This window comes from Gekko japonicus, unplaced genomic scaffold (genome assembly GCF_001447785.1).
Source record: "Gekko japonicus isolate JY-2015 unplaced genomic scaffold, Gekko_japonicus_V1.1 scaffold4234, whole genome shotgun sequence".
NCBI lineage: Eukaryota > Metazoa > Chordata > Lepidosauria > Squamata > Gekkonidae > Gekko > Gekko japonicus.
The window spans coordinates 55,632-81,497 of record NW_015160353.1 but is presented as its reverse complement, the minus strand read 5'-3'; the positions used below and the strand labels follow the sequence as shown (position 1 = coordinate 81,497).

Genomic DNA, 25,866 nt, shown 5'->3' with positions numbered 1-25,866 from the left:
TCTTTTTTTGGTAGCAGCTTAGCTAAAACAGAATGTTTGGCATCTGTCTCAGGCTTCATGTTACACACCCTCAAAATATAGAGAATACTTGTCCTGTATCCAGGCATCATGATTTTGAAAGGTCCATGAGGCCTTCAGAGGTTTATCAGTCTCTTTAAAGAACCTTAGCTACATTCTAGTCTAAACAAGCCAGTAACTGGTTCAAGGTGCTCCTGCTTTAGATTACTGTTTCCCATTCTCTCTTCTGGTCAAAAAAGCCTTCTCAACGAGCATAGAGAAATGTCACTCAGAACCTCTGTTGCTGCAATTCATGCTATTGGTTAATCAGGCTCAGCCAGCTCAATGTGCTAGGTGAACAAGCAAGACATTCTCCCCTCGAATAAAAATCTGGTTTATGTGTCGTGTGAAAACTTGCTGGTAATCCACTCTTGGCCTCTGCTTTTTCCGTGACCGACCTCTTGTGCTGCTCGCACTTGTCCCCTCTGTATGTGAGATTCTGCCAGGCAGATCAACCTCCTTCCCAAAGGCTCGAGGCAGGCTATAGCTCCGTGCCCGCTCTTTGCTTGAATGCTTCTTCGCTTCACAGTGTTCTTCTGATCTTCCCCGAGCTGACCTAGCCTTCCTCCCAAGTGTCCTAGGATCACACGAGAGGCCTGGAAGATCTGCGGCCATCTTTGCGTCAGTTCCTTTCTTATCCACAGATTCCTGCAGCTTAAGTCTGTCAAACAACTGCAGAGAAACATTCAAAAAGAGGGGCAGGGGGAGGAAAAAAAATCTGTTATGGTAATTCTGCACTATAAAATGATCCATAAAAGTGCAAGGTCTAGCAGAAAAAGTGCATAACATACAACAGTTGCATGATTAGTACTTACTGTAGACCGATTAGGCATAGGTTACAAGTGCTTTGTTTTGTGGCCAAGGAGTTCTTTTGAGTTCTGCTTTTTATTTATATATTCATTCCTAGTTCATCTATTATAAATGTACTTTATGAATGCCATTGCTGTGTTGGTATTGTTCTGGCCCAGGGGCTAAAACAATTGATACATTTGATTTGCACTGCAAGCCTTCAGAGGCAGGGACTGTGCCACTCATATGGATTTTACAGGAACCAGCAAATTGCTGGAATTAATAAATGCCACATTGTAGTACTATAACACCAAATGAATCTAGTGATTATTTATAATTGTAAGTCTTGTAAAATATTTATTATTAAAAGGTTTGTTATCAGTGTTCCCTCTAAGCTGAGTTAGTGTGAGCTAGTTCGCAGTTTTTTAGCCTCCGGCTCACAGACTTTTGTCTTAGCTCAGGAAGGATGGCTCCAGAAGAAACTGATTTCTGCAGTAGCCAAACTGCTCGCTCACAACTTTAATGCCAGTAGCTCACAAAGTAGAATTTTTGCTCATAAGACTCCACAGCTTAGAGGGAACATTGTAATTGTTATATGTTTTCAACTGCATAGCAGAACATGGTCTGAAAGCACTGCACCCTAGAGGGAAGTGATCTGTATGGCAAGAGAAGGACATGGGGACTCAGAAGGGGGGAGGGGTGGAGGAGCTGAAGCATTTTTCCCCTGAAGGAATGGAGAATTTCTGAAGAAGATGTTCCAGAGGACAGAAGCCTTTGGAGAGTGAAAAAGGTGGCTGGCAGAAGAGTGGCCGTTTTCTGAAAAGGTTTCTCCTATGACTATGAGGAAAAGTGGCTTCAGAGAGGTTGCGAAGGACCTCACCAGGGGTCCAACAAGACCTGACTGCAGTTTGTGAGTCAGAGCCCAGAGACTAAAGAGTTGGTTTTTATACCCCACTTTTCTTTACCAGAAGGAGTCTCAAAGCCACTTACAATCACCTTCTCTTCCTCTCCTCACAACAGTCACCTTGTAGGGTAGGTGAGGCTGAGAGAATTCTGAGAGAACTGTGACGGGCCCAAGGTCACCCAGCAGGCTTCATGTGGAGGAGGAGTGGGGAATCACACCCAGTTCTCCAGATCAGAGTCACCTGCTCTTAGCCACTACACCACAGCTGGCTCTCTTCCTTTTCTATTCACCCTGACTTTGGGACTGCTCAGTATATTTTATTATTCACATTGTTTTGCATAGAACTCCCAGTTCTAACTGAACCCCCACCTTTAAATAAAAGCTGTTTAAGTGCTCTCCAGGTTTTGAATGGGGTATCCATGATTCTGTGACTACTAAGGGTTACATAATGAAAAGCAACGACTAAGGATAAATTCACGTATGCAACCATGGCAGCATTTTGTAGCAACTGGCTCAAGTGAGAAGACCAGCATAAACCAAAAGCCTGGATCCTATAGTGCATCTCCCACAACCGAAAGATACCACTGCAAGAAGAGGAGGGGGGCGATTTCCATCAATCCCCTCCCTCCACTGCATGAACAGATCCAGTGTCAGCTGAGTTCACTGTGCATTGTTTACAGGTTAATAAATTATAACATCTTCTGGTAGATCAAGATGGGTTATCTGAAGAAGTGAGCAGTGACTCGCGAAAGCTCATAACCTGCCACATATTTTGTTATTCTTAAGTTGGTAGCGGATTCTTGCTCTTTTCACAACGTATTTTGGGTTTTCCAAAGTAGAATGCGTTATTTCTAAGTGTAAATATAGATGTGTAGGATTTCAAAAGCAGCCACGGGTGTGTGTGCATTAGATATACAAACCAACCAATAAACAAATGGGATCAGTTCTCAGTCTTTCCTTCCCCCTTGCACATTGAGAAGACTGTTTCTTTTTTAAAAGAACGTATTTAGTCATGAATAGGATCTTCCTTAAGCTTGCTGAATCCTAAGCATTTTCCCCCCAAACAGGGTTTTATTCATTTTACATTAGCAACAAGATTAACAACAGGATAGGTGTATACATATAGCCTGCATATATTATTTTATACATACAAATAAATATAGCCCTATATAGTCTAGTCTAAGGACGCTGTTAAGCATTTTTTAATAATTTAAATTTAATACTTAGTTGCAGGGCTTTTTTTCCTCAGTGAATGCACTGGAATGGAGTTCCAGAACCTCTTCAACAAAATTCTTTTTAAAATATTTAAAAGTTTATGAGTTTTCAGTATACAGATTGAAAATTTCATTTCCCTCTTGAGAGTTCTGGCACCTCTTTTTCAAAAAAAAAAAAAAAGCCCTGCTTAGTTGTATAACTACTCTAGAGATTGGTGGGGTATGTATACCTTGGTAGTGACATAGGTCTTAACCAATTCATCATCCACTTTACTCCGTTTAATTCATACAATTGCAAAACTTGCAGAGCCATTTTTTGCAGAGTCAACCCCTGGATGCAGAAATGTGTTCCTGCTCTGCAGACAATCAAATCGTTTCTAAAATACTGTTTGTGTCTCATCTGAGGAGGATACTGGTAGTCAATTATCTTTCAACTGAAAACCTGGCTGAAAGTATATTGACTGAGACACTAGAAAGAAAGGACACTACAAATACTATCCAGCTGACTGGGTGGAAAACTGGTTTCTATATCCTGGGTGGACAGCCAGCAATCTAAAAGCAAGCCTAGCCTCCACCCCTCCCAAGAGCTAGGAATCTCTGGATTAAAATACTCGAAGAGGCTATGCTGAGTACCAGACAGACTGCAACATTCAGAGATATTGCCAATTCCTCAAAAGATAACAAAGGATCTGGAGAATCCTTTCATCGCTTCAGAAAGCAAGTATATCAGATCTATTTTTGCTGCACTATGCAATATTGTTAAAACTCACTAGCACTACACTTTGTAATACATAATTAATATATAACCTATTTGAAATCACCCACTGTTCCTGAAATCAGCAGAGGTTTTTTTTATGGACCTTTTTGAACTATATGTGTCAATGGGTTTAAATAAACAATGGATTTGAACCAGCCAGTGAACAAGCTAGAGAGTGGCTACTTACTCTGTTAAGGGTCAACTGTGGTTCGACATAGAAAGCTCTGCCCAGAACAGGTTTCCGGTATGTCTCATCCACATCTGTCAAGGCCTAGGGCAAAAAAGTAGATGGGTAGCAAAATTACTTGAGACTTACACATTATACTTGTAGCACATCCAGAAACCAGAGCAGGGGAACAGTAGAGTAAGCAGACACTGTTTATTACACAGCTCAAGATCACACATTTGCTTCAGTGGTTTGATTTCTGTCCTCTCTGAGAATAGTGACAAAAGTGCAGAGAGAACTGGTCCTGATTCAGGAATACTTTATTTTAAGAGAGAGTTACCAGGATAAGAGCCTGTAGGACTTTTCCCCCAGTCTTGCCTCAATCTGTTGCACAAGGGGTGCCTTTTCCTGACTGAGAAAACAGCGTGAGGAGAAGGTTTAAAAGCATCTGCCCCTTTGTTCCTGATAAGAATTGGATCCTCATATGCCTGGTGGATTTTAAAAAATGCTGACAGCTCCGCAGAGGGAACCCCACATACTGTGTAGTTAGGCTGGTCAGTTTCAGCTCATCAGACAACATAAGAGCAGTGGCCTCAGCTTCAGCTTCCTGTTGGTCAGACAACCCCGTTGCTCTTAAGTTTCATCCCCTTTCCAGCACTGAGCCCCACAAGCTGCTTCAAAGTCTTTGGAAGGTTTCAACACTGCTTTATCTGAGTTGCACTTAATGTCCAGGATTTTCATGTCATGTATTTATCAGGAAAGTTTATTCCTCAAACACACACCTTTTTTTTGGGGGGGGAAGAAAAATTCACCAAAGTTCAGCTCAGCCAGCTCTAACCTAAACCATGTAATTGTCTTACAATCTATAAAGCAAAGAAATATAAGTTTGCTACTATATGGAAACTGCAGCAGATGTTTCTAAAAGAAGTGAGAAGAATCAATTTAATATCTATTACCTGAAAAGGTTATTTTAATTTGGCAAGAGCACTGCTTTTGTACAGGCAAAAAGAAGTTGTGTATAAGAGTGTAGAAAAAATAAAGAATTCAAAACCAAGAAAAGTTCAATCTTAAGGCAAAAACAGCTATTTATGAGGCAACAGAGAGATGAAATGCTTTTTAAAACAAGGTTTTACTCAAAATATGTAATATAACATTTTATATAATGTAATCTACTGCATTAGATGGTGATGATTCTTATGAATACTGTAGACATATACAGTATATTTTCAAGAATATGCTTATTGTTTGACCCTGATCTGAATGGCCCAGGCTAGCCATATGTTGGCTGCAACTTGATGGCACTTTCCACCAGTACCAATGTGTTTAATGATAATACATTATTAAACAGTTCAGTGATTTCAGTGTTATAAATAACATGATACCCAAACATGCTAACAACCCTACATACCGTGACTATGTAAGAGTGTTTCTGTCCAAATGAGACCCTCACTTTTGTTCACTACTGAAATTTTCTACCTTCACTTTTTATTCTTTCCTATCTTTCAGGCAGCAAAAATTAAGATACATGTGCTAACGCAGCACAGGGTACAGCATTTTTAGAACTCTCTCTTGAGTACTGGCTATACTTGCAATTTTTCTATAGAAAACAAAAGCATTTATACTTTTGAATTCCATAAATATGCCACATAATTCCATTCCATATATTCAGATTTTCCCCAAAAATGTCAGTGTTCCCCCCCCCCCACATACACACACAAAATTATCCCTCGTGGCTTAAATTTTACATTTCTACACACTACAGAAATTATAAGAATATATTAAACAAGAAAGAAATTGAAGCAATCCAACTGAAGTCAATGATAAAACTCCCTTTAAGTTGTACAGATAGATTGCCCAAATGCCTGAGCTGTTGTGTACATTAATTGTTCCTCCACATCATTTGAAGTCTTTACATTGGTAGCTGTAAAATCACAGAAAAAGATGGTCATTACCATATTCCAGAACTTGTCAAATGCAACCAAGAATCCAGTACATACTCCACGAAGCCCTTTGAAAGTTCGAACATGGACATTGACTTTAACACCATCTCGGACACAGCGGTGAAGTTCTCCAAGTGGGCTGCCCTCATGAACTAGAACAAAAATGAACCACCATGTCTGGTTACTGGGACAAACATCACATAGAATAAAATGAATTACAAAAGGCTGAACTCACACAGTTACTGTGAAAATTGTCTTAAAAACTCCCTAATTTATACAGTGAGCTATTATTGCCACAAAGGTACAGTATACTTCAGTAAACCCAGCTGTATTACAAGATACAGCACCAGTCATCAACTTAGAGAGAACATAATAGACAGCCAAACAAAATTTTACAATGTATACACATGGAACTCTAGCACAAAAACAGCTGTCCACAAAAAACATGACCACTTTAACCGTGTAAGCTGCTTATTTCTTGCATTAGCTACCTTTTGGAAATTTATTTTCTTTGCACCAAGTCCAAACCTAGTGTTTTATGAGCAAAAATGAGTACATCCTTGAAAACAACAGCATAATTCATTTACCTAATAAGAACTAGTATTTGAAAAAAAGATCCAGTCTAATTTTCAATTTTGAGTTTCATTGATTTCAGAACAGAAGAAGAAGACTGGATTTATACCCCGCCTTTCACTTGGAGCCTTTCACTCAGAGCATCTTACAATCTCCTTCCCTTCCTCTCCCCACAACAGAGGTAGGTGGAGCTAAGAGAGCTCTGAGAGAACTGCTCTTGAGAGAACAGCTCTGAGAGAACTGTGACTGTCTCAAGGTCACCCAGCTGGCTTTATGTGGAGGAGTGGGGAATCAAACCTGGTTCTCCAGATCAGAGTCAGCCACTGTTAACCACTACACCAAACTGGCTTGGTATAGGCTTGGTGAAGGTTTGGACAAACTGAAACAAACTTCTGAATTCCTTTCACATGTTAGCTTTTCCCCTTGATTGTTTGAGTGCATTTTCAAATATTCATCAGTTTATTTCACTTGATGTAAAGGAAGAACGCATAAGAAACCAGATGAATGGTGTAGTCCATGGAGACCTTGTGAATAGACTCCCATACAGAATATTCACAGACATTCTGTATACTGCAGCATCTGAAGTATTTTTCCAACTTCAAGTCCTTTGTGTGTTCCTTATTTATTAATTTGGTCAAATTACTAAATAAGGAACTAAATTTCACTCAGTCCTTGAGAGAAAATTCATTCTTGTTTCATAAAATCTTTCACTGGCTAGAAGGGGGATCCAATAGATATTGTTTACCTTGACTTCCAGAAAGCTTTTGATAAAGTTCCTCATCAAAGGCTCCTAAGTAAGCTCCAAAATCATGGGATAAAAGGGCAAGTCCTTTTATGGATCAAAAACTGGCTAATTAATAGAAAACAGAGAGTGAGTATAAATGGGCAGTTCTCTCAGTGGAGGGGGGTAAGCAGTGGGGTACCGCAGGGATCAGTACTTGGTCCAGTGCTTTTTAACTTGTTCATTAATGATTTGGAGTTGGGAGTAAGCAGTGAAGTGGCTAAATTTGCGGATGATACAAAGTTGTTCAGGGTGGTGAAAACCAGTGAGGATTGTGAGGCACCCCAAAGGGATCTGTCAAAGATGGGCGAGTGGGCGTCAACATGGCAAATGGGGTTCAATGTGGCCAAGTGCAAGTTGATGCACATTGGAGCCAAAAATCCTAAATATAAATACACGTTGATGGGGTCTGAACTGGCAGAAACTGATCAAGAGAGAGATCTTGGAGTTGTAGTAGTGAGTAGAAATGAAAATGTCGAGACAGTGTGTGACTGCAATAAAGAAGGCCAATGCTATGCTGGGGATTATTAGGAAGGGTATTTAAAACAGGTCAGCCAATATCATAATGCCCCTATATAAATCAATGGTGCGACCTCATTTTGAATACTGTGTGCAATTCTGGTCACCAGACCTTAAAAAGGATATTATAGCTTTGGAAAAAGTGCAGAAAAGGACAACTCGAATGATAAAAGGGTTGGAACACTTTCCCTATGAGGAAAGGTTAGGGCGCTTAGGGCTCTTTAGCTTGGAGAAACGACGACTGAGGGGTGACATGATTGAGGTTTATAAGATTATGCATGGGAAAGAGCAGGTAAAGAAAGAGGTACTTTTCTCCCTTTCTCACAATACAAGAATTCGTGGGCACTCCATGAAATTGCTGAGCGGTCAGGTTAGAACGGATAAAAGGAAGTACTTCTTCACCCAGAGTGATTAACACTTGGAATTCACTGCCACAGGAAGTGGTGGCGGCTACAAGCATGGACGGCTTTAAAAGGGAATTAGATAAGCATATGGAGCAGAGGTCCATCACTTGCTATTAGCCACAAGGTATAGATAGGGACTCTGGGGGAAGTGATGCTCTGTCAGCTTGGTGCTGGGGGGAGGGGTTAACAGTGGGAGGGCTTCTAATGTCCTGGCCCCACTGGTGGACCTCCTGATGGCACTGGTATTTCTGGCCACTGTGTGATACAGAGTGTTGGACTGGATGGGCCTTTGGCCTGACCCAACATTGGCATCTCTTATGTTCTTATGTAAATCACTAGAACATTCTTCTCCCATAAAATACCCTTTTCCTTTGGGTATGGATTTGTTCTGCAAAGCATCTGTTCAGGATAAGAACTCAACTACTTGAAGGAATAAAGGTTCCTCACAGTAAAATAATAGTTCCTTCTAATTCTAATAAGCAGCCGTTATGGAAAAATTAAGGACAATCCTCCTTCCAATATGCCATCAACCAACGCATTTTGGGGAGGGGAGTGGCCACAGTTGAGTGGTGAATCATGGTTTGTGTGGTGGACCACCCTGCACCCAAGAATTCACCGCAAAGTTTCAATTATTGTGACTGCTTTCTACCCCTGGGCAAGAGCCAGGCGGCAGAATGATAGTGGAGAGAAGGGTTGGAGATAGTAGCCATCAAGGTCCCAGCACTGAGTATTCAAGCTCTTAGTTATGCTCATATTTTACTACCCCATCTCCTGCTAGTAAGTCACACTCAGAGCCATAAAGCTGGGAAGACTGAAGTGATAGAAGGTAAACTCTTCCTTTGGTACAGGAAGGCTATCCCAAGGGGTGATGTGGAGAAAGAGAGGTTATAAAGAAGAAGAGATTGGAATTATACCCTGCCCTTTACTACTCGAAGGAGTCTCAAAGCGGTTTACAATCTTCTTCCCCTACCCACATTAGACAGCCTATGAAGTAGGTTGGGCTGAGTGAGCTCTTTCAAGAACTGCTGTTGAGAGAACAGCTCTGAGAGAACTTGTGACTGACCTAAGGTCACAGCAGCAGCTGCATGTGGAGAACTGGGGAACTGAACCTGGTTCTCCCAGATTAAAGTCCGTGGTCTTAACCACTACACCAAACTGGCTCTCAAAACCTCTGAACACAGGGGAGAGGGGTTTGGGGCATCTCTTTGGATTTGCACAAGCCACGATGAACAAAGCTTTCACCTAGGGACTCTGTTTTGCTTAAAAGGCAGGGGACAATGGAGAGGAATCCTGGCCAGGAGAGCTACGGTAATGATGAATTCTAACTCACTGCAATTTCAAATAAACCTTGACCCAAAATTCAATATTATTTAGAAAGTACATAGTACAGGCACAGAAGACAGTGTGTTTTCACCTTTTCTTTGTTCCCTTGCTAAGCCCAAATTGCCTGACTGGAACATGTGCATTCTCTTATTCATTTATTAAACCTTCTTATATTTTAAATGCTCTAAGTCTGATCCCTGGAAAAACATCACATCTATTAAGTCTTGCTATTGAAGTGTGGTACTGGGGAGGAGCAACAGAGAAGCTCTCCATCCCTGGAACACAACAGCTCTAAAGTGCAAAGATGTGATAGATCACCCCTGTGCTTGCTTGTAGAAGGGCGGCGGGAGGTACAGAAACTAGGTGGGGCCTCTAAACTGCAAGCCAGGTACAGAATGCTAGATGTAGGACTCTGTCTTGCAGGAGATACTCCTAAGAGATATTGATTGCAGTTGGTGATTACTGAGGTTGTAACTGGAATCCAAGGGGTTCTTCTGACCCACAGGGGTCCAAACAGAAGGAAAAGGTTTTTGCAAGCCCATTCCTTCACTGTTAGCATGCAGAAGGTTCAAGGTACAGTCCCTGGCATCACCAGGAGAGCCATCACTGGGAAGCACAGCCAATACTGGGTCAGCTGGATCAATTATCTGACTTAGTATAAGGCAACTTCCTATATTCATTCCAGAATCCATAACAAGTGGCCAACCTCCATTACTACAGACTGGACAAATACTGTCAATTTATTGTCTATTATCACATATTGTAAAACATTTCATAACATTATAAAGGAGGTAGCATACTTTCTAATTTAATTGTGATGTAATGTGTTAGCAATGAGTGAGAACTGCTTGTCTCATAGCCCTGCAGCCGTCATGGGCAGAACACCAGAGCAAAAATTCTCCTAGTAGCCACCTACTATAACTGGAAACATTCCAAACACAAAAAAATTGGCCCGCTGCCTATTTAGCACAAGTGACTTTTTAAAAAGTAGCTGCTGTTATTTTGTTTCACTTCAATTTTATTTTTTCCCCCAAAAAAATTGTTTGATGTTCTAAGCTAACCCTGGTATTCTAGGATGGAAAAAACCCTGTCCAGTTAATTATCTGCATTTATTGAAACTTTCCTAACATTATTTATGATAATACATTACAATTTTAAAGCTATTAATTTAATTGTTTCTCAATAATAGTCAGGCCTTTTTTTGTAATTATCCTAAGTATCAAATCTGTTGAACATCAAAAAAAAATTGGGCATTTTTAACTGACAGTGCTTCAATAATAGACAACTAATCCTTGACTGGCCAATTATCATAGAATCATAGAGTTGGAAGAGGCCATAAAGACCATCTAGTCCAACCCCCTGCCCAATGCAGGACCAGCCTAAAGCATCTCTGACAAATATTCATCCAGCCTCTTCTTGGAACTGCCAGTGAAGGGGAGCTTACCACCTCCCTAGGCAGCTGATTCCACCTTTGAACCACTCTGACAGTGAAAACGTTTTTCCTAATATCAAGCCGATACCTTTCTGCATGTAATTTAAACCCGTTGTTTCGGCTCCTATCCTCTGCTGCCAACTGGAACAGCTCCTTGCCCTCCTCCAAATGACATCCTTTCAAATATTTAAAGAGAGCAATCATGTCCCCCCCCCCTCAATCTCCTCTTCTCCAAACAACATTCCCAAGGCCCTTAGACTTTCCTCATAGGGCTCAGTCTCCAGACCCCTCATCATCCTCGTTGCTCTCTTCTGCACCCTCTCAATTTTGCCCACATCGTTTTTGAAGTGAGGCCTCCAGAACTGCACACAGTACTCAAGGTGCGGCCTGAGCAAGGCAGTATACAGAGGGGCTATGACCTCCTGCGATTTCAATGCTATGGACCAAGACTGAATTAGCCTTTTTTGCCACTGCATCACACTGACTGCTCATATTTAGTTTACAGTCCACTCTCACCCCAAGATCTCTTTTGCATACACTACACCCTAGAAATGTATTCCCCATCCAGTATTTGTGCTTGACATTTTTGTGGCCCAGATGTAATACTGTGCAGTTATCTTTGTTGAATTGCATCCCATTCGCAACTGCCAAGTTCTCCAGAGTATTCAGGTCTTGTTGAATTTTAACTCTATCTTCTTGGGTGTTTGCTACTCCTCCCAATTTGGTATCATCAGCAGATTTAATGAGTAGCCCTTCTACCCCTTCATCCAGATCATTGATAAAAATATTGAAAAGTACCGGGCCCAAAACCGAGCCCTGCGGCACCCCGCTGGACACCTCCCTCCAATCTGATGAAACGCCGTTGACCACCACTCTTTGGATGCAGTCTTCTAACCAGTTCCCTATCCACTGAACTGTCCTATAGTCTAGTCCACAGTCTTCCAGTTTTCTCATCAGAATGTCATGGGGAACCTTATCAAAAGCTTTACTAAAATCCACCAAATCTTTTTTGATCCGTCAAATAGCCAGCTCTATTACTACCATCATCACCACATCTAATTCCAAACTTGGCCCCAGGATTCAGATCAAAAACAATCCATAAAGTGAGGTCATAGATGGATGGCGAGATGTTTCTGCAGGTGAGTCCAAAACCTAACAATATTTTTTTAAAAAATTACACTGGGGTTAGTGGCAGAAAATAGTGAAGACCTGAAACAACTACTGATGAAGGTTAAAGCAGCAAATGCCAAAGCAGGATTATGGCTAAACATCAAAAGGTCAAAAGTAATGACTACTGAAGAGATTACACAACTTTAAGGCTGACAAGGAAGCAACTGAAATTGTTCAGGATTTTCTACCCCTTGGCTCCATCATCAATCAGAAGGCAGAATGCACCCCAAAAAATCAGAAGGAGACTGAGACTGGGAAGGGCAGCCATGAAGAAACTACAAAAGATTCTTAAGTGTAAGGATGCATCACTAGCAATCAAGATAATTCATACCATAATATTCCCCATTACTGCGTATGGGTGTGAAAGTGGGACAACGAAAAAAGCTGATAGGAAGAAAGTTGACTCATTTGAAATGTGCTATAGGAGGGTTTTACAGATACCATGGGCTGCCAAAAATGCAAATAAGTGGGTTCTTGATCAATTCAAGCCTGAGCTCTCCCTGGAAGCAAAAATGACTAAACTAAGGCTGTTGTACTTTGATTACTTTATGAGAAAGCAAAACTCGCTGGAAAAGACAATAAAGCTAGGGAAAGTTGAAGGCAGTAGAAAAAGAGGAAGACCCAACATGAGATGGATTGACTCGGTCAAGGAAGCCACAGCCCTCCATTTGCAAGACCTGAGCAAGGTTGTTAATGATACGATGTTTTGGAGGGCATTAATTCATAGGGTCACCATAAGCCAGAAGTGACTTGATGGCACTTAACACAGAGATGTGGGGGTTATCCCCCAATCATCAAACCGATGTCTGAACAAAGATAGGAGGGAAGAAAGGAAGGAAGCAGGAAAGCAGGAGAGAAAGAGGGATGAAAGGTAAAGCTGAAGACTGGAGGCTAGGAACAGAAAAAGTAGATAGGTGAGTGGAAAGAATGAAAGAGGTAAAGGAGAGAGATGGGGGGGGGGGCTACCATAGGGAGAAAAAAGAAAAAAATAGTGTGGAGTGGATCCAGAGAAATCAGATCTCCTGTGCAAGTCCTGTTGGGTCCCCCACTTGTAAGTTTACAATTGTAGTCCTGCCTACTTTGTACCAGAGACTGAACCTGCTCCTGTGCAAACCTGCTCTTGTTACCTATGTTGCACAATTTGCATTTAAAACATCCTACACACTAAGACACCATGAAACAGCTAATTTATTGAAAGGTTTTAATAATACTAACGGCTCTACTTGTTTTATAAAAGAAAACCAAAGCTGAGGGCCTTTCATGATTCTTCTGCCAATAAATAGCCTCCCAGACATTAAATGTTGTATTAATCCTGTCACTTTACCATGGCCTGCAGCTTTAGTTATACCTGAACCAAATAATAATATACTACTACTAATAATTATTATTATATTAAAAAGTAAGCAGAGGCATACTTCTACATTGTAATGGTTATTTATTCATTCAGTCCTTTTTTGGAGAAAGGTGGGCTAAAATATTGGAAATAAATAAATTTAACTGGGGGTTCAAAACTATACTAAATGTATCTCTGCGGAAATCTCATTCCGCAAACATAAAAAACATAAAAAACTATTATGCTAAGCTCTGCAGGTAACTATTATGTTCCTGTGGTTTTAGGCACTACAGACTTTTCATCAATCATTCGTGAAGCCTATGGGGATATAATTTAGTACTCAATAGTCGTGAAATGGATTTTTAGTGCAAAACACATGCTTAATACCTAGATTCTAAAGGATTATTAAAAGCCTACCTAGGGGGTTGTCACTGTGCAAGAGAAATATTTCCGATACATAACCACCACCTCAGTAACCAACTGGCATAATTTATGAAAGAAGATATTCCATAGAAGCATGGCTGTCTTTATGTTTTACCAAGCATTCTTGCAGTGCAATCCTACACAGTTATGCTGTCCTGTACTCATTGGACTTGCTAAACTTCAATGGACTTAGAAGGGAGTAACTTTGCTTTAGGATTGCAGTGTTAATCATGGAATCTTCAGTGAGCTCTGTGGAAAGGCAAAGAATGTAAATGTAGACAGACTGTCTGCGACATCAGTAAATAGAAAAGAGCAAGAATCCAGTAGCACCTTAAAGACTAACAAAAGTTGTGGCAGAGTATGAGCTTTGGAGTTATTGCTCACTTCTTCAGATCAGTAAATACATTTAGTGTGCAGTTCTGTGTTTTTCTTGACAATTGACACCTTGTTTTAAAGGCTTTTAATTAAATTTAAAATGTAGTTTTAATTAAATGTAGTTGCTGATTTTAACCTGCCAACTTTTAGTTTTCTCTGATTTTACTGCTGCTTTTTTATTGTGTCGAATCAACATTTTTGCTACTGATTTTAAAGCTTGCTTTTAGTCTAAACTTCAGTGCTATTGTATGTTCCTTTTGATTTCTTTTATCTTCCAGATGTCTTTCTAAAAACTATGTTATGTATTACTGACCACAGAAGAAGGCCTAAGACGCTGAAACACATATGCTCTTATGCTAGTCATTTGGTATGTATCATCAACTTTGTATGAGAGATTTATAATAGCTTATGTAAAATTAATTCCTGATGAATTTTAATGCAGCCTGATATTCAGGCCCAATGTTTTAAACTATATTATTGTGTCCACTCTCTAATAAATATATTTCTTTTGATACAAATTTTAGCTACTGTACTTTGACCTTTGAGGCATTCTCAGCTTATCTTTTATTGCCATGATTTTAGTGTAAATCACCTTAAAATGCTCTGGAGAGTGTACTGCACAAACATAAATACAATCATATATAAGCTTCCTCTTTTTTTGCCATCAAGTCACAGCTGTAGGGGTTTTAAGGCAAGAGACATTCAGAGGCGTTTGTCATTGCCTGCCTCCACATCACAACCCTGGTATTCCTTGGAGGACTCACATCCAAATACTAGCCAGGGCCAGCCCTGCTTAGCTTCCAAGATGTGACAAGATCTGGCTAGCCTGGGCTATCCAGGGCAGGGCATAAGCTTCCTCAACAGGAAAAAAATCTTAAACTGTTCAAAAAATTAATTACAAAGCTGACACTTAGAAAGTATAGTACATCACTACAATCTTTGCAGATACCCTTACAAAAGGTAACAGATCAAGAGAATACTTCTCTGCTACACAGGGGTCGTTTCGTAAAAAAGAGCTAGGGGAACACATTAGCATAACTCATTAGCATATGCCACACCCCCTGACATCACCGGAAGTGTGTCATAAGGCCACACCCCCTGACATCACTGGAAGTGTGTCATAAGGCCACACACCCCGCCCCCAACGGTCCCGGCCGCCGCTGGCGGCCTTGCAGCTCCACTGCCGAGCCCCATGAGGGGCCCGGCGGTGGACCTGCAAGGCCGGTGGGAGTGCAAGGAAGCCCTGCGAAGGCCCTCCCTGGCCCCAGGCAGGCAGGGGTGGGGAGAGGCAGGGAGGAAGCAACTTACCCTCCCCCTTCTCCTGCCTCCTCCTGGCTGAATGAGGGCCGGAAGCGGGGCGGACAGAAGCAGGGGACGGGGCTTCGTCATGTGCCCCGCCCCCCGTACCTCACCCGGGGGAACTGCGATCCCCCCCGAAATGACCTCTGCTGCTTCAGCTATTGCTATGGAGAAGAGGTAAAAATTTAGGGCTGGGACACGTTACAGTCGCTGTAGGGATACAACCAAGTCTCACTGGGGCAGTCATCGTTTCCCAGACCATGCTGTATGGAAGCACTTACTGTGTGCGGAGCTTAGTTGTCCTACTGCAAATTTCCATTCCATATTCTCTTAGGTTCCTAGAAAGGTACATAGCCTTGCAACATAATGAGCAAGCTCCATACAATAAAGGCTTCTAAACATCATGAGCCACATGAGAATCATTTACCACAGGGAGGTCAGTTCTGGCATCATCCTCTGGCAATCTGGGTACTCCAGCCCTTAAGCAAAAACCAGGAAAATGGAAGAGACAGCAACTTCTATGTTTTTAATCTCCTAATAGTGGGCCTGCCATAATTCTGATGTATAAGTAGTACTCCAATTTGCTTCTGAAATATAGATGTATCAGGGTTGTCTACTACACCTAAAAAGTTTGCACTGCATTGACTTTCATAATACCAGGAAAAATTGTAAAGAGCGGATTAAAGCAGGGAAGACAAAATTTAAAGTCTCCCTCTATGTACATTATGCACCATTATCGCTCTAAGAATCTATGAAATCTTTAAAGCAGGTTTTATTAAAGTTTATGAACTCAGTACTGCTTCAGATTACAAAATCAATTAATCCAATTCAGACTCTCTTTATTTATGTTTGACAAAGGATCAGAAAGAGTCCTTACAAGAGCTTTATCATCATCTATTCAATATCTGGAGATTAAGGAGATTCAACCAGTCTAAATAGTTTTTTACCAGGGTAAATCATCATTCACTAGTCATCAAGATGTACTGGCACAGCAATATTAAATACTATCTTCAGAAATTAGATATGTATTTTCCTGCAAGCATTAAAACATTCTACCATATTATCTTTTTGTTCATAATACTGTTAATGATCAAAGAACAAAATAAACGGAACATAACTTAGAGGCAACATCTGTTAACTAGCTTGACTAGATCTAGGGACATCAATCAGTTTAGCAGACTGTAAAATAAACTCAGCATAAAGTGAAAGTCAATGATCTATAGTAGATTGCTATAACAGAAACTCACATTAACACTCCAGGTAAAAACAGTTAACGTGTTGAATAAATTACTGAACTTTGGTAGCTGCATAAGGCAACAACCAGGAAATGTTGAACATAAAGGCAACACAACTTTGCCACTCAACTTTTAGCTAAAGCCATCCAATTTAAAAGTAATGAAATAATAATTCTAAGTCAGATAAGTATATGAGGGGTTTTATGTTTCAGTGTCAGCCAGACCATATTCCAAGTCAGACTTTAAGAAAATCTCAAGAGAAGGGAGTATGGAATTTAATAATGAAAAAGGGAAGGGCATCAGCATGTATAATGTTACACTATATACAGATCCATTTTAAACAGTTTTGATTACAGCAACAAAACAATGACATCTATTTGCTGGCAGGTACTGAGAATATATAATATTCTTTTTAGTTTTACCCAACCTTTCCACCCAAAAGGTCTTCAGGGTGTATAGATCACCAGTATTGTTGTACACACTAGCAGGGATTCTCCAAAGCTCTCAACCATAGGTCTTTCAAACATGCTGAGTGAGATCCTTTAGCTAGAATCTCTTCTTGTTCCATTTTTATTCCCCTTATATTGTATGTATTTACTTATGCTTCTTTGAGTCATATTAAGCTTTAAAAATGTAATAATCAAAACTTTGTCTTTTGTGGGGTGTTGGGGGTACTGTATCCCATATATTTATAAATTATTACAAATTTTATTTATAAATATTAATGACATTAACATCACCAGTTATTATCACACCCTCCAGAAAAATAGTTACTCCTGGTATTCAGGAATGAACCGGGAACTCGTGCATGCAAACTATGCTCTATTACTGACCTCTGGCCCCACCCAACCCATTTTCTTAATCATAAATTATTTTTCATACAAACATCCAATTTTACCAGGACATTATCTATGGCATCTAAAAAGATGCAATAATCCTAAAACAATCCACATGTACTTTATTTTATATTACATGTCTTTTATTTCTATCCATCCTCTTCCTCAAAGAACCCAATGCAAATTACAATTAAAAAACGAACATAATATATAGAGAATAAAATTTAAAACACATGAACCAGAATTAAAAACAAACTAAAAATACTGATAAGTCTTGAGACCAAACTGGCTGATCATCAAAGTAGGGGCCTTTCTCATATCCTTAGGAAGGCCAGTACCAGCAGTGCAGAAGAAAAAACTTTAGCCCAGGCAGCAAAGGTCAAAACCAACTTTTGAAACTCTCTTTTCTTCTACACATTCAACTCAATAACCCTTAAGGGAACTGTGGCGCCCTCTTATTAGGGAGAACTAGTTTTCCCTTTAAATGTGCTCTTTACTTCTGTAAACTGGATAAATTCAGCTGCCACCAAGAATTTAAGGATTTCCAAATCTTCTCTCTGTTTCTCTTACTGGTAGCGTTAAATGGGGTCTAGGCTTTCAAGGATCTAATGTGGTCCTGAGGAAGAATTGATATGACTTCTGGGATATATTTAAATAAAATAGGATTTATTGAAAGAGGAACAAAACAAGAGGCTGGTAATTATGTAACTGGCTGGGAATAAGGTTCTTGTAAATATATTTGTCAACTGTATCACACACACTCTCAGTTTTAGTCCTTAAGATTCCACCCTGACAGGAATCTCTCACTTAGGCGACCACACAGTTTAATCTCTTGGTAAATTTAACTTCGTTAAGAACTTTAAAGATTCACTACTGAAGATACATGCTGCTTTCTCTCAGATCCCACACAGAACTAACTGAACTCTCCCTCTGAACAACATCAACTCAACTTTTTCAATTCCACTGCTTTCTCACTAACTGACCCTCCTGTCTTTCATAGCTGACACTCTGACACACCCACAGATTCACTTCAAAAACCCCTCCCACACTCTGCCATCCACCAATCACAGCACATTTCTCTCTCCCAATCATTCTAGTCTGCTAAGCCATGCACTTTAACCAAGCATTTAAAGGCACACACACTCAAAAAATAAGGAATTGTTACAGGAACCCTCCTGTTATTTAGCAGTAAACCTATTACAGGCCTTAGTCCAAAGCCGTTCTGCCTGACACAATCTCTGATGCTCCCCAGTGCTCTTAGCCCTTGCTCATACCTGTCCCTCCCCAGTTCTCTGGACAGTTCTCTCATCATCCATCCTAAAACAGCAGTCCAGTGGTGCTTTAAGATTAACAAAAATAAAGTGCCCCTGGGTTCCTGCATTATTTGATTGCTATGGATTAACATGGCTACTCATCTGGAATGATCCTCCATCTTTTACTCAACTTGAGACTCAGAGGTTGCAAACTAAAATAAAGGTCCACATGGACAAAATGGAAACACCAGACGCTTGTTTTCAATCATCTCATTACAGTAGTTCAGTTTCTTTTCTTCATTCCCCTCCTTCCCTTTCATGCTTTCCCACCTTGAACCTCAATCAACACACTGATTTCCTCTCTCTCTTTATGTAGCTCTTTGGACAGAAAGTTGTTCCATTTGCCTGCACCCATTCTCTGGACTGATTGTAAGCCACTTTGAGACTCCTTCAGGTAGAGAAAAGCGGGGTATAAAACCCTGTTCTTCTTCTCCTATCCAGGCCTTCACACCTCTCACCTCAGCTTCCCTTTTCCCACCAGTACCTCTATTCTTCTCTCTGTACAATGAAATAGGTTTGCCTTTCCTGACAGGTCTTGTTTGCCTTTCCTGCATCCCATTTGCTCCCTCTCTCTCTCTCTCTCTAACCTCCCCATCCTTGATCAAACCATCTTATTATTACAACCACCTTTGGCCTGATATGTGGGGAAAGCTGGATTATAAATGCTTTAAAACACAAACAGTGGGAGAACACTTTTTTCACTCATAAACCACAGACTATTGACTCTTTAGGTAGGACACTCACTGCATGCATTAGAACAGCAAGTATTACATTTACTCTACAATGCAGACAGACACTGAACGCAAAAGAGAAACAGCTCTCACTGGGGGATGCATCAAGAAACTGGCATGCCATTCTGCAAGCTAGTGGGGCATGTAAGAAAAATGCCCAGTATGAACACATTACAGAAGCCCCAGTTACGGCCCCCTACAACATGTACAGACAATGTACAGGTAGGTCAAAACCCACAAGTCATGCCGCAGTACGCTAGGTGGACGGGGCGTAACTGCTAACCCCGTAACACGTGAGACGCCTCAAGCGCAGAACCGGATTCCACCTCCAGGGCTCACGAGGTCCAAATACGAAGGAACCCCCAAGGGGGCTGTCACTTAACATGGGAAGAGTGCCTCCTATCGCACTGAAACGCTTCAGACAGCCCGTTTACAGAAGGCTTTCCAGGCAGCCCTAAGCCCGACCCCTGTCCTCAATACAAAGCGCTTCCCGCCCGCTGCTTACGGGGCATCCTGGTGAGGACGTTGCGCGGCGCCCTCCTGCCCCGGGCTCTGGCCTTCTCGGCCGCCTCCTCCCCGGGCTCCTTGGCCACCATGAGGCTGCGGAGGCGCTCGATGCGCTCGGGGTCGGCGGGGGCACGGCCAGGGCGGCTCCGGGGACGCGTCCCGGAAGGGCGGCTGCTGCGGGCCGAGGCCCCTCGCTGGCGGCCGGGACCGCGGAGCAGGCCGCGATGGAAGCTCTCGTACTCGGCCAGGTTGTTAAAGCAGGGCGCGGCGGGGTACGGCAGAGGCGTGCGCTCCGAGTACAGCGCCAGCAGCGGGTCAAAGCGCTGCGAGCTCACGTCCAGGCGGTCGGGGCTAGGCGACCGCTCCGAGCTGCTGCGCCCGCCCGAGCGACGGCGACGCCGCCTCGGCCCGGCACCGGCCTCCGCCTCCTCCATCGCTCCCGCTCTTGCCCTGGCCTTGCTGGCTGGGAGGGGGAAGAACGGCCCGCAGCTTCCCGCGCTCGCCGCTAAGGGCCGCCCCAGCCCCACGATAGCATATCCACCGCAGGCTCCTTCCCGCCCTCTCAGCGGCGCCTGCTCGCCCAAGATTGGAGGGACAGAAACCGATTAAATGCCGGACCGGGTTCTGGAAGGGCTCTCTGCGCCTTGCGCTGCTTGGGAAATGCTGGCTGGAGCGACTTAATCTCTCGCCGATGCTCCCCAAACACCGATTACATTGCTTTTCACGACTGCCACTGCAGAAGGCTTCGCCTTGGCATTGCTCGACTTTAGGTAATCTGAAATAACGAATAGGTCCCAATTGGTCCTCTCCCCCCCCCCGCCCCCGAAACGCGTTTGTTATCTCTCCCAGTTTGAGACCTGCATTAGCCAGAGCCGACATCGGATTTTAAATGACCCTCTGGACGGTGCTTTCTCGCCAGCATAAACATTTACTACTGCACACGAGAATGGCCAGAGAGACGTCCATTTTGTTACTTGTGAAGGACATCACATCAGCACAGATCAAAACTATATATCCTAAGGGTATTTCAGCACCCTGCTTGAAGATGATAAAAGGGTATCCAGAAGCTGTTTACACCCAAAGTCTGTGAGCTAGCTCACACTAACTCAGCTTAGAGGGAACACTGACTACTGCACACAAGAATGGCCAGAGAGACTTCCATTTTGTTACTTGCGAAGGACATCACATCAGCACATAACAAAACCATATATCCTAAGGGTATTTCAGCACCTGCTTGAATATGATAAAGGGTACCCAGAAGCTGTTTACACCCAAAGCAAAATTCAAAACCAAGAACACAGTCTACATGGCACCTTTTAAATAAAAGGCATTGTGTGGACTGTGTTCTTGGTTTTGGAATTGTATTCAGGTAAATGATAGCTAACAGAACCCTCATTAAGTAGTTTATCTTCTGCTCCAGCACACGTTAATTGTAGAGGTCAATATGGGGGTCCCCAACCATTTTAATCCTGTGGGCACTAATCCTACCAATAAAATGTTAATGAGAAAAATACTGAGATAGCATGGTGGGCGCAGCCACAAAATGGGTGTCACAAAACAGCTGCAGCAGAAGGCAGAATTAGCCACTGCAGCTTACCTTCAGTCATACAGTGGAGATCCTTGTGCTGTGGTATCAACTGCTGCCAAATCAATATTTCTAAAAAAAATACACAGCCAGTCAGATCTCTTAACAGCCAATCAGAAGCGTTGTGGGGCAAAAGCCCCACTTGGCTCCACCCACTTTCTAAATCACTTGTTGGACACCACGAAAAATTTTGGCACGCACCATGGCACTCATGGGCGCTACATTGCGGACCCCTGGCTCTATGCAGAGATAGAACAACCACCTTTTTTGCTCCTACTATGGAAGTGCTACTGAAATGTAATTCATGGTCATAGCTGGATTAGCACATTTTAAGATGCATCTGGCCAGAGCTGCAGCAAGGAGGCCAACCCATGTCAAATTTAAGAGGCTCCACAGCATTACCAAAAAGGGAATGGTAGTTTAGTAATTTTTATTCTTTTATTTAGCGGCCCTTCATAATCTAAGACCCTGAAGTTTGTTTACCATGTGCATAAATCTGGTTCATGATATCAGATATTAAAATCTTTTTGCTGTTTGTGAGCTGGTGAAATTATTCCCCCTCTCCCCAAATCCAAGGAACAGTCACACATCAGATCTGGTTTTTCACCCCCACATTCCAATGAAGTCTGTTTTATTTATTGACTCAGGGGAAGCAAAGAGTGAAAGACCTGTGAATATGGCCCACTAGCCAGAAATTTTGCAGATATGGTAACGAAATTAAAGATGCAATCACTTCGGTGAACCATACACTCACACAACCATTCACAACCATCCCATAACCCCTTAAGGTTCACATTGCAACTTAAACCACCAATGTCACCCAAATTCCAATTTGGGTGTGGTGACACCAATCATAAACTAGGAAATCATGTTCCTAGATATGCAGAATAGAATACATTTAAGTCTCCTCCCTGCATTGCATATACAGGATCCATCTGCCTTACTTGTAAAGTCCAAACACATTGTTCATTCTACATATTATGCTGTGTTCGTGTGTATTTATTGCATTGGCTTCTAATTTTGTAATCTAACAATATTACTGTCCATAGTATGTCTTGCATTACATTATTTTCCTATCAATTACTATGTTTTATATGCTGTGACTGGCCTGAGCCCAATAAATAAATAAACTCTTGCATTACTGTGTTACACTGTATTTTTAGTGCAAGGTTCTCTCATTTTGTTTACAATTCCTATGGAGTAACTGTCAGTTACATATATTATACTCTTCATAATCTTATTGTTTGTAGTTGTAATCCAGTTTGAGACTCGGGGCAAAAAGATCCAGTGTGGCCCCAGTTCTAATTGATCCAGGGTTTTTTTTTTGCAACTGAGAGTTTTGATCAGACCGAACCCCTTCACCCCATCCTTGATCGACCAGACACAGCAGCCAGGGAGTGGGGCAGTCGGGCAGCTTCCTTTTAATCATTAGTCTTCCAAGCATGCGCATAAGCACTGATGAGAATCAGCGCTTCAAACTCCTGGCAGAATGGCGGCAGCTGGTGGCCAATGGGATTGCTGGAGGAGGCTGCTGGGAAATGGAGTCCAGTGTGAGGGTAGTGTTTTTGAAACTGCTTCTGAGAAATTCTACGTTTCAAACATTTAAAAGTGGGAGAGGGGGAATAGAGAAGCTTATTCCTGTGTCCTGTGCGCTGCTGGTGTTTTTCTTTAAAAACTTGGAACAAAGCTGAAGTCACTGACTTAGTTCTCAGACTCCCTCCCCTTCCCTCCCTGAAACAAACTCATCTTGTCAATTAACCCCTTCCCTACTCTGTGTGTCACAAAGCTGTAGGCAGGAGAAAGCTGAGACACACAAGCGGTGATCCAGTCATGTGTACATCACCATAAAGTATCTGATTTTCCCAGTGTCAAGAAAACTGTGATGAAGGAAGGTTGATTGTGGGAGGGCGATGAGTGCCAGACGGGATGCAGATGTGGCCACCTGATCATGCATTTTAAATCCATTAGGGAGTCGCAGCCACACTGGCACAAAAGAACTGTGTGATCACTGCGTCAGTGAGAAAAGCAGATTCTGAGTGAAGTAAATATATAGATGCCATTAGCTTGTTCAGAAACTACTAATTCTAAAACCCACTCTTGGTGGTGTTTTTATCTCAAAGCATTAATCACATTTTGTCACAGCAACTCCTGAATCAGTGGTTCTCAACTGGGAGGATGCAGACTATTCATAAATTTTACTAAAAATTTACTCTCCCTCAATTGCTTTGTTTACCTGCAGGCATGATGTGCCTTTGCCTGCTGTCTGTACTTGCCACAGATCATCCATCTGCAGCCTTTTGGCATGCTAACAGTACTAACAATGTCTGTAAACATAAAGGTCTTTCTCAGCCAAAGTGGGCTTTTTGTTTCTATCATGGTGAGACCCAGGTTCTTTCATGGCCCCACTGGTGGACCTCCTGATGGCACTGGTATTTCTGGCCACTGTGTGATACAGAGTGTTGGACTGGAAGGGCCTTAGACCTGATCCAACATTGGCATCTCTTATGTTCTTAAAAAAACACTTGTGTGGGGGTGTGGTTTGGCGCCATCAAAGATGGATGCCTAGGGACTTGGCTCTCCTCTTCTACCCTCTCAGAACCTCACAAATCTACGCTTTATCAATCTGCATACTAGACATAATATGAGGAAAACGGGATCCGATAAACTTGTATTGACATCGGCAGCCTCTAAAAGCTTTCCGGACTTATTCAACAAAGCTAATTCATCAACAACAGAAGACGCTGATGTAGAGGCTGAGGTGTCAGATTTAAGTAGATGGCAGTGGAAGAACAAGGTATGACTTCCCCCCACTTCGCTTTGATTGAGGTAGTCTTGGCGGGAATGCTACATAATCTGGAACAGAAACTTATGGAAAGTTTGATGGCTTTAATTAAGCCTATAACAGATCAGTTTGCTGACCTAAGGATTGCTTTAACCACTGCGACTCAAATAGTAGAATGTACCAATGAACCGTGTCTTTCCCTCAAATAGGACGTACATCTACTTAAATCTGACACCTCAACCGTGAAAGATCGAAAATTAATGTTAAGCTGCTGAGTAATGTTCTAACCTCAAATTCAGAGGCTTTGCAGAGCATCTAGACACTACTGTAGAACTGCCCAAACTGGTTAGTGCGGGAACTCTCACTAGAATTGTCGCCCTGTTTGTCACTGCTGCATACAGACTCAGTTCCCTTACTCACCCAACCCACAGAGGCCCAAGGGACATTCTCGCTGTCATTCCAAACCCAAGAACTCGCAAAAAAACAAAACAAAACTTTGACAAAGCCAGAATGAGAGGGTTGTTTTCCTTTAAAGGAGACAGAATTCTAGTGTTTCCTGACCTCCCACAAGATGTCCTCATCAAGCGCAGGGAGTTGTGCTTGATCACTAAATCGCTCCACCACACCAAGATTCATTATAAATGGATTAATCTTACCCGATTACAAATCACACATAAAAACCACTTGTATAGATGTTGTTCTTCAGATCTCTTTTAGCCCAGCAACGGATAGCTTAGTTGTTACTTATGGCAAACGACAGTCTTCATGGGATCAGTAGGAATATGAACCATCCCAATAAAGATAAGTGGTATGATGTGAAATAGAAGATATGTGAATTTACATACAAACTTAAAAATACAGAATACTGTTTTGGGTACAGCAGTCAGTAGGCACAAAGACCTATTACAATACTGGATGGGAAGCGCTTGATGGTAGCAGCCATAATGTTGCCCCATGGCAGTGAGTTCCCTGGTTCATAAGTTGTGAGGAATGCTTCCTTTTCATTACTTACTGCAATTACTAGTAAATTTTATGACATCCCTTCCTCCAGTGCAAACAATCCTCTGCAGTAGACTAAGCTGCAGGTGACTATTCCTGGGCTACCATGTAAATATCATGGATGAGTGGGGATTTGAACCAATGTCTCCCTAGCTGTAACTCCATACATTAACCGTTACATCAAGCTGTTCCTCTGAAACACTCTTGGTTTTCTAGTATTGCTTGGATTTTAAACTTTTCCATTTCTGCAGTGCTGCCCTTATTGTAGTGTGTGCTACTCTGGTGCTGGACACTTTCTGCTTGCATAAAATCAGCATCTTTCAACAAACAGAAGACACTCAGCATTGTAAGAACACACTCAACAGCATTACCTCTGCAATGGAGGACAGTGTTGCAGAGATGTAAGGTAAGTTCCAACC

The 25,866-nt window shown here is 42.0% G+C and overlaps 1 protein-coding gene across 1 annotated transcript; it reads right to left on the bottom strand.

Annotated features, from left to right (window-relative positions):
- Positions 1-339: 339 nt before the first annotated feature.
- On the bottom strand, positions 340-20,523 carry LSM11 (LSM11, U7 small nuclear RNA associated). The gene is made up of 4 exons (XM_015417452.1): positions 20,080-20,523; positions 5,840-5,979; positions 3,909-3,992; positions 340-729 (listed from the first exon to the last, which is right to left on the bottom strand). Exons 1-4 carry the CDS (start codon positions 20,513-20,515, stop codon positions 340-342), a joined length of 1,050 nt encoding a protein of 349 aa, XP_015272938.1. The 5' UTR covers positions 20,516-20,523.
- Between the last annotated feature and the right edge of the window lie 5,343 nt (positions 20,524-25,866).